The 10,241-nt window shown below is 40.3% G+C and overlaps 1 protein-coding gene across 2 annotated transcripts; it reads right to left on the reverse strand.

Moving 5' to 3' along the window:
• Positions 1-384: 384 nt before the first annotated feature.
• On the reverse strand, positions 385-9,613 carry creb1b (cAMP responsive element binding protein 1b). Of its 2 annotated transcripts, none has more exons than XM_056389957.1 (8): positions 9,470-9,613; positions 7,128-7,240; positions 6,826-6,972; positions 6,589-6,689; positions 6,112-6,266; positions 5,209-5,394; positions 4,916-5,069; positions 385-4,728 (listed from the first exon to the last, which is right to left on the reverse strand). In XM_056389957.1, the coding sequence occupies exons 2-8, from the start codon at positions 7,230-7,232 to the stop codon at positions 4,584-4,586; spliced, it is 993 nt and encodes a 330-aa protein (XP_056245932.1). In that variant the 5' UTR covers positions 7,233-7,240; positions 9,470-9,613; the 3' UTR covers positions 385-4,583. The 2 variants fall into 2 exon arrangements, with proteins under 2 accessions (XP_056245932.1, XP_056245933.1); XM_056389958.1 differs by having other exon boundaries at positions 9,363-9,613.
• Between the last annotated feature and the right edge of the window lie 628 nt (positions 9,614-10,241).

Consider the following 10,241-nt stretch of genomic DNA (forward strand, 5'->3'; position numbering starts at 1 on the left):
TCTGTACTTGCAAATAAAAGTAAAGTACTTGTAAATGTAATTTACACCTGTACTTAAACTATAAGATATTAGAGGTACTTTCTCCTCTGCACATCACTGAACTCTCTACGGTATATCTTCAAAAACACAACATGACTCTTAGGAGCACAACAAACACATCATGGGAGCTGTAGTTGGTGAACACCTGGAAAATAATTATACTCATGTTTGTTAAAATGATGGGATGCTCACATTTAACTTGCCAGTAGAGGAGTAAACACTGCAATCATTCATAATAAAACACACAATTGAATACTAAATTAATACTAAATTTAAAAATGACCCCTTCTTGGTTCATCAGTATGTCACTGAATGTTCTGATTACTTCATTGACAGTAAAATACATAATCTTCAAGAGCAGTTTATTGCAACATAGCAAGTGTTTACAAAAGAGTGATGTAATGTCAGTTAACAGCACTTTCAATTAATGGGCTGGTATAGTTTTATAATGTGACAGTTGTGGAAACAAACAGTATGTAATGCATCATTGGGTGATCTTGTCTCTACAAGATACTGTACAATACATGGCATTTTAAATTGATAACTTGTAAAAGTGGCAATATATAAACTGATCACATTAAAAGTTAGAAAAAATGTAATTATTACTGTTCTAGAAATTCTCTCTATATATACTTTTACAGACAAGGATATCAATCTGTTTCATGCAAAAATGAGGCCTGTGGGTATAAACTATTCTGGCACGGAAATGAAAACACTGTTGGTATTGTAGGAAAGATATTGTGTAATCACATCACAAAGTTGAGCTTACTATATCAAATCAACAGAAAAAAAAAAGATTATTACTGGATTTTTTTTCAGCACCAGCACTGGATGTGTGAATTACAACAGGTGGAAATGATTTAAGTTTTCATCTCAGTAACTCAGGTATTGTAACGGCACAGGTATCAAATGTGCTGCTCCCTCTCCTCCAGATTAAGCTTTGTGTGGCTTGTCAGACTTCACTTCTTCCGATGAAACGTATTACAAAAAGATTACTTCTGCATTTCGTTATGTCTCTACACCAGTTTGTCTGAACCACAGTGTGACAGGCAGGAGGAGGGTGAAACAGGGGAGACATGTACAGCTACAGCACATGCCACTGTGTTGTGGGTCAATAGGGGAAGATTCATTCAAAGCCTTCTGATTTAGTATGAAGTGCTGTGTGATTTCTTTAGCCAATTCAACTCTTTAATCTTCTATACATTACAAGTACGTACTGTATGCTGTACAATATCAAAATGTTTTAAACTAGAAAAATAAAACTGGAAGAGCTACCATGAACTGTTAAAAAAAGAAACAAAACACATTTATATATAAAAGATAAAAATAAAAACACACACCGATTGTTAGAGCCACCGTTAGTGCCCCCAGATTTCCTCTTAGCTCATGACTGAGATTTGGAAACTTATTTGTGAAACACAGTAATAAATATGCAGTCAAAATAATGTTATGTAAAGGTCCACTTATTAGCTCCCGGAGCTTTCAACCAAATAAATCGAAGACCATCTTTGAACAGAGACGGGGATTATTACTCGCACCCATACGCCATCACCTGTTGTCACCAGACTATAAAGTTCTTACATTATGACAACTGAGCAAACTCCATCCACTGATGAAGCCTGAGAAATGCATCCGAAAGCTCTGGAAAAAGCTATTACGTGGACCTTGCGTTAAGCTGATGTCGTGAAACCCCTGTTTCCAAGGCAGAGAACGAACTTTGATGCCGCTCAGAAATAAAAGTCATCAGTATGAACTCTAACTCTTGAGTATGTTAAGTTTCAAACATCAACAGTGAGCTAGAGGAAACTTTACAGATTTTCCATAAGAAAATCACAGTGTATGTCTCTCCCCAAAATATCAGATATTTTTGTTTAGAGAGGATTCAGATTTGTTTCCAGTTGAAAATAATATCAGAGCTGAGGATTGATTAACTGACATGTATCTTACCACTGCAACCAATGTCAATAAAGGGAAAAAAAAAAAAATTCATGTAACTTTGTTGTAGAATAAACGCAGTCAAAGAACAATAAAATAAAGATAAAAAAGGGCTCCAGTGGAAAGAAAATGTGTGCTTTCATATGACGTATTGGAGGATATAAAAAAAAGGTTACTGATGGAGCCGTTTTTGTTAAGGTCTTTGAGATAAAAACATATTTACAGTTAAAAACAAATGTGTGGCTGAGTTTGAAGCCACGACAGCTCTGCTGTGCAGTTTTCCAACAAACTAAACTGTTCATTTTGTAACTGATACAAGTTGTTGACCCTAACTGCTCTCAACAGACTCGCTCTTCTCTACAAACAAACACTGTCGATCCTAAACAGTACAGCACTCCAAAATATAACATCTCCAACAAAGGCCTTTTTTTTCATACACTTAGCTGCCATGATGGTGATAGGCCTGGTTGATTACATGAATACACACATACATTATCTTCTATTATACATTGATGTATGTTACAAATATGCAAAGTTGTTTCGTACAAGCCATAAGAACATTTTTCATATCAAATAAACAGAAATACATGAGGTCTACACATGCTGTAGAGTCTATGTACAGTAATATAAAAAAATAAACAGACATACGTACATGTATCTTCTCAAAAACAGTCGCACAAACGTCATCTTTTATCAACAGAATGCACATTTTCATGGATTATTTGAGTTAAACTCATGTAACCGTAGCCAATGTCATAGAGATTCCAATGTGCTACATATTCAAAGAAATGGCTGCGTAATCTCACGTTGTTGCAATCCATACACTACCACCATTTAACAGACACTGCAAAACAGACACAATATTGTAAAAACGCTGAAAAAAACTAAATATCATGTAAAACTGATAACTTTGATCACGGTGGTCGTTTCAGGCAACAAACCGGCAGTTCACTGTGGCACAATGAGATGGTGCTTGACCTCTAATTTAACGGGTTTGGAAAACATCTACAACTCTGGTTTTAGAATTATTCAGTAAATGTGCATTTTTGTACAACCTGGACCTTTTTTCTTTAAAAGTCTTTTAGACATCAGTCTCATCTGTTAAGAACATTCTACGCATCAGTTAACTGGTGAGTTGTAAACAAATCCCTGGTTATCTAAACCACCAACACGTGAATGTTTACAGTATTAAAACTGCTCTTTGCCTTGAAAGACTACTTGTGCACAGAAAAGCAGCCAATCAAAGTAAAAGTACCGCTGCAAAGTTTTCTTTGTCATTTCTTTAGGTTTGTAATAACTAACATTCAGATTTGTTTTCACTTCTAATTTATTTAGTTTAGATAAAACAAATGGCCGCGTCTGTTGCTGTCCCACTGGACTTAAGGTAGTATGATGTAATTGTTACCATAATAGGAATATTGGCCAAAGCCATCAAAGTGACACCCCAGGTTATGAAAACAATTATCTTTCATTAAAACTGTGCTTTAGCCTGCTAATCATCTCATGCTGGCAGCTCTGTAAACCGTCTGTTGTGGAGAAGCAGACAAACAATGAGTGAAATGAAAAGTGTGAAGTCACATTACAGTACCTCCATCTTTAACAGACACGACTCTCTGACACACACACAGTTCCACTTCCTTCACGATCGGCAGTTGGTAGCATCTTTAAAAGCAATTAGAAAAAAATTACTTGTTTGTGCCCAATTAGTTGTAGAGTCCCGACACGAGTGGCCACGTTTGTTGAAAAGTCGGTTCACATCCGGATGTGGGTCAAGTAGGGATTCACAATTCATTCAAAGCCTTTAACTGTAACTGACTGAGCGTGCCTGAAAAGGTCAGGTCCTGAATGTATGTTCTCAACACGCAGCAGGCAAAAGAGTTCTGTGAATCACTGTGTAACTGTAATCATACCAAAATCATTTTTATAATTGTGTCTACAAACTTCTTGCTGTAGCTGTGGCCAGTACACGCTTTAAAACTGAACTCGCCACTGTGAATGTAACGTTACACTGTGGCAGCAGAAAATACTCATTTAGGAATATTTGGCAGGAAAATCATAAATGAGACCTTAAATGTAGATCTGGCCTACAGTTTAACTACTGTTCTATATCAGAGTACAGGGTAAATTAAACTGCAGCAACCACAGCAGCATCAGAAGAAATGTTTGTTTTTGTTGTTGAAAGATGATTTAAGGATAATAATTGACCTCATTGGACTCTGTTGTCAACCTTTTCCTGTGAAACATCTCCACACTGAGCGTGGTGAGTTCAGTCTTATGCTAAGTTATACGGGTACTGGCCAAACTATGACAGTAAGATGCAGCCTCACTGACAGAGCTGTGTGAAGCAACATGTGAACTGTTGTCAGCGGCCGATTCGACCATTTTAATGATGTTGCACAGGATTGTAGCTGCTGTCGACAGTGTGACAGAATGCACAGGTTTTCTCAGTGCATTTATACTGCAAAGATTTTGTGTATTTTAGCATTATTTGATATGAAAAACAGCCAGCCGTGTGCAAACTGGAAGGCCAGACAGGCAGAATCAAACAGTCAAAGTACTTGAAAGGAACTGAAATGCTACTTGGCCCAGCTCGATGTTCAGGACACGAGCTACTCAGATTTATGGCAGTAAAGGTCTTTAAGGGCTTTAAGTTCTTCAATTAGCGTCTTGTTTTGGTTCTCCAGGACGGCCACTCGGTTTTCCAGACACTTAACATACTCCTTCTTCTTCCTGCGACATTCACGGGCTGCCTCTCTGTTGGAAGGATAAGACACAATTTGGGTTTTTTGTTTGGTGTTTATGGTTTTGGAGGGAGTTTGGAGTGTTAGTTCATTTTAGTTTTGGTCACTGTTCCAGACGACAGCAGCTGTGGATGCTGGGAAATCGATGATGCAAATATATTATCAACACACAAAGACACAGATTCCCCCTCTGTTCATACCTGTTCTTCATGAGGCGGACCTCCCGTTTGCGGGTGACCTCCTCAGTGGCACCCTGGGTGGGGAGAGCAGGGGAGGAGGCCATGACCACCCCAGGGGCGATAGTGCTTGCAGGGGCTGCTCGGATCTGATAGGCCTGGACGTCACCGGAGGCAGCTGAAACGTACAGACAGTGGATGTTTAATTTTACCTCTTGATGAAACTACTCTTGGCTTTCAACAACAGAACATTATCCTGATTAGGCAGAAATAAACAAAAATAAGTATTAACAAAGATAAAAGATCCCCGCTCTCACCTTGGACCACCACCTGGTTACTGGGAACCAGTATCTGCTGGCCGTCGCTGGTCTGTGCATACTGGAGGATGGTGGCTCCAGGCTGGGTGGCCGCTGCTGCGTTGGTCATAGTCAGAGTCTGAAGACCTTGGACTCCATCTGTACCGTTGTTAGCCAGCTGAATGGCCCCGCCCTGCGTGATCGCAACTGTGTGAGAGAGCAACAGGTGACAGGGAGAAATTTAAGTATTATGTTCATTCATGAAGAAACATTCTGATTAAACTTTTGTTCGATCAAAACTTTTTGTTTTACTAATTAGTCCCATGAAAGCAGCAGAAACATCTGCCACACAGCCCAGATTTTAGGCTTTTAAAGATTAATTTATCTATTTTTGTCCACGAGGAACAGGCAACACTGCACAACAGCTTTTTACAGCCTTCACATGTAAATATAAATATATGTTACATATGTATGTTAAAACACAGCGATATTCACACTCATTTTCATTCTGCCTTGCTGTTCACCAACGCTTGAAAAAATATCTGGTTCTTTAGCTGTTAAATGTTCCACTTTCTTCACCAGCTGGTTGCTGAAAATAGCTTTAATCCGTCCATTATAACATGACACATACTATCCTTCTACCCAATATGTCTCTACGTGGTTACCACTGATCACTGACTTGTGCACTGCTGCTAATAGCAACTTTTCAATGTTCAGACTTTTCCAGGTGTTGCATAACAGCCCTGAGCTTCTGACCTGAGGGGATTTAAGTGGAGAAACTATGTTTTACTGTTTCACACTGTGACCCAAACCGTAATGTTTGAACAGGGTGCGACAGCTGGAGTTCACCACCTCAACAATGGTGTTTGAACTACATGAACCTGCAACCTGAGATCCACCTCCATTGAGCCAACTATCACCTACTGTATTGGCCGCTGCTGGTCTGGTAGATGGGTGTGGGGACAGTAACAGTGGTAATTGAGGGTGTGGCAGCCGCAGCAGATGAATCCTCCTCGGCCTTTTCCTCCTCGATACGAGGGACAGCCGGCACGTCGGATGAAAGATCGTTCAGGATTTTCCTGTTGGGAAAAAACAACCGTGGGAGTTAGTCACAAAACCCACAGGGCAGGGTTGGTGGGATGTCATGATCTGAGGCTGACATGAAAGAGAAATTTCACATCTCTTCATGTGAAATAAAACATCAGTTTTAATATCACCATCATCTTTTGATGATCATTTCCAAAACCCCAAACACATAATCTTCATTGTTTTTGGTTTTCACGGAAAATAGCCAGATTTTTAAGAGATGTTTCCTGCTGCAAGAAGATGATCATCATTACGTATCATGCAATTCATTCACCCTCTTTCTCTCTCTCTCTCTCTCTCACACACACAAGTTACCTGTATGAGGGGCGTCGTGACAGAATCTCTCTGCGTTTCTGAGAGTCAGTCACACTGTCTACTGACTCCTGTGAATCCTCACTTTCTGCTATAGTGGAGATCTGGAACAAACCAACCAACAGACAGAAATACATCAAACAAACCTTCAAACTTCAGGTTCTTTATGTAGTGGCTGTGTGTGTGTGTGTGTGTGTGTGTGTGTGTGTGTGTGTGTGTGTGTGTGTGTGTGTGTTTTACCTGTACAGCCTGGACCTGTGGGGACTGGATAACAGAGGGCTGTGCAGCCTGGATGACACCGTGGACTTGAACTGTCTGTCCATTGGGAAGCTGGACCAGCGTTACTGTGGGACCTGTTGCTGATGCGTGGCCTGTTGTCATGGATACCTGGAATTTAGAGGCAATGTGACCATGCTGTCTGTCATGTGCAGCTCAACATGAACTATTTGTGACATTCAAAACTGGTATTTTTCTATTTCTTGAGCCGGGCACAACTTGCACCAACTGGAAGCAGTGGTAGTAGCGTAAACATCATCTGTTACCTGTGCCAAAGTAGCGATCTGTGCCGAAGTGATCTGCTGGTTCTCTGTCTCCGTCACAGCAGTCTCCACCACCTGCTGAGCCTCCACTGCTGACTCCATCTTCATTGGCTGAGCTGACGGTGGAGATTTGAAGCAAAGCCGTTAAAACTGAACTATTGAGGAGCTGCAGCCACAGACAACAGTCAGGTGCCCTTACAAACATTGAAAAGCTTTTGAATAGTGAATATATTCCAAAGTTATTCCCCCCTTTTCTCACAACCCTCCGTCCACTGCAGCGAAATAGGGAAACACTGTTTGAGGAAATGAGTTTTGCTTTAAGACAGACTTGCGAAATTAAGAAGCTGTTCCTTCAGTGTATTTCTCGCAATGTCTGAGGGTTACTTTAATTAAAAAAAATTTAAGTTGTTGTGACACCCTATTGGCTAATTAATCCGTTATCAATAAAATGACGAATCTGTGTTTTCCACTGTTAGCAAATGAACTCTAAAAGCTGTTATGGGTTTTAAAACATTATTACCGTACTGTGACCGCAACTGTGATGGCTAAATTACTATAAAGGGACAACAAAAGGAAGTAAAATAAATAGATTCATTCATTTCAGAAACTAATTAAAGAAAATGAAAATAACAATCATGTGTAAAGGAGCGATACAGGAGGTCATTCCTGCCGGGTGCTATCAGACTTTACAATTCATCTGCAGGCTGTCAGGCCCGTTGACTGTGAACTGGTAGTGGATCTATCTATTCATAAAAATGATGGGATGGAATGAGATTTTCTGGGATTCAACTCTGTATAACTTCACATTAAAAAGGAGAAACTAGTTACATTTCTGGAAGCTGCATATTATAAAGGCGCTTTTGAACCTCAGAAATCTAGGCCCAACTTTTAACACTGAAAAAAATGATAAAAATAAGACATATTTATCATATTATCAGAGATACAGACTGAGTCCACATTTACCATAATGTAAATTCTTTTAAAAAGTCCTTATAGTTAATTCAGTGGTAACATATATATTTAGATTTTTTTTTTTTACGTTAATTTGCGTGAAATAGGGATAAATAATAGGAAATTGGCTTAAATGGAAACAAAATTCAGACAATGAAGATGATCTGTTATTGATTGCAAATCAAATCAATGACAAATTTATTCTTGTTAGTTGTTTGAAGTCCTAGTAAAGGCCAAGAAGAAAGAAAATGATGTTACCTCCTTACAAATCTTCAAATGAAAATATATGACTAAAACGACTTTATTCTTAACTACATAGCATCAGCTAATGCATTATTATTATTTTCATCATTAATATTATTTTTCAACCCTTAACCAACCTGGAGCTCTCTTAAGGTTTAAGGGCATTTAAGGGCAAGTCAAAATTAGTCTGATAAATTGCTTTATTTTTTAAGTTTGTGAGTACGAGTAAAGTTGAGGGATTTTCTGCTTAACTTCACTTTTATACTTTTATTTCTCTGATGAATCCGTGCCCCCGATCCCTGGCTGATTTCAGGCCGTGCAGTGAGTGTTGATCTGGGACGTGTTCACCGAGCTCAGTGATCTCACACTGTGCGTAGCTTCTCTGCGCTGCATGATTGGCTTTACACATTTCTCCCTCTGCTTTTCAAAAATCACTTGGATGCCGTGTGTGTGTGTGTGTGTGTGTGTGTGACAGCAGAGACACATGGCCGGGCAACGCCCCCTCAACGCACACCGGTCACATCCCCGGAGATAAGCGAACAATTCAAACCCGATCTAACCGCAAGTACAAGACGTGTGTTGGTTAAATCTCCAGGCCTGAGTTCATGTTTTCAACGTGCAACCAAACGCGACGGCCTGCAATGGCCGATTTCTATCAAGACCGAATGAATGGAAAATAGGAGAAACATTATTATTGACTGGGCAGTGGTTAAATGAGCAGATGTAGTTAAATAAAATAATTTAGATGATATCAAACATATAAAATTAAGTCGAGTAAGTTGCAGAAATAAATGAAAATTTCGCGGCTGGTGGTTTCAATGCGCCGGGAAATCAGCGCAAATCTCTGCGCAGAAATCTCTCTCCACTTTAGCATCATTTGACAGCTAAGCGTATTAGAACCGCTAAAGTCCTATCGCAGTTTCTGATGTTAACACATCCACACACACACACTGTCCCTCCTGGTTCACTATCAAAGCTACACATCGGCTCCGTTTCTCCCAAACAGCCGCAGCCTCCCCTCCCTCCATCCTGCTACAAACGCACCGCGGCGCCATGATCTCTTTGTTTCCTTCGGGCCGAACCCGACCAGACCGACACTTTCTACGGCCGCGTCCCGTCTCTCTGAGCCCCGGACACCGCTCCGTCCTTACCGATACAGACTCCCTTCGTCACTCCCGGGCCTCCGGAGCTCCACTTTTATTCTGGCCGACACGTAAGAGCCCGCGTCAGGCTACACCTCCGCCGCGTCACCGGGAACAACAACACGGAGATTGGAGAAGGACGAGAAAGCAGATGGCGACACTGACCGGAAATGAACGAAGTGCGAACGGAGACAGCCGGAAAGTACCGAGAAGAAGCGGATCATTACGACACCCCCCTGCCTCGTGGAGCGTTTGGCAAAAGGATAAAATTTTTTACAATAAGCAGTTTAATAATTATGTAACAGGAACAACAATAATCGTTGGTCATAAAAGCTTTTAGGCTGACTATGAACCAGAACTCAGAAGGTTCAGCGGAATCGCATAAAGCAGATTTATTTATTTTATTTCTAGCTGAATATAATCGTGAAGTTTTGGTTTGAGACGAGTAGGAAACTTGAATTTTCATTAAAAACCACTTTCTGCTGGAGAAATACACTCACACAGAGCACTTTATTAGGAACACCATGTTAATACTGGGTATACGGCTTCTATTTGCTTCTCTGAACATGGATTCCACAGTATGTTGGGAATGCTGGAAGTAGCCATTAGAGGATGGTAAATTGTGGCCATAAAATGATGCACATGGTCAGCAACAATACTCAGACAGGCATTGGCATTCAAATGATGATTGATTAGTATTTAGGGACCCAAAGTGTTCCAAGAAAACATTCCCCACTACCATTGCACCTCCTCCACCACCAGCAGCAGCCTGGACTGTTGA

This window comes from Seriola aureovittata, chromosome 11 (assembly GCF_021018895.1).
Source record: "Seriola aureovittata isolate HTS-2021-v1 ecotype China chromosome 11, ASM2101889v1, whole genome shotgun sequence".
NCBI lineage: Eukaryota > Metazoa > Chordata > Actinopteri > Carangiformes > Carangidae > Seriola > Seriola aureovittata.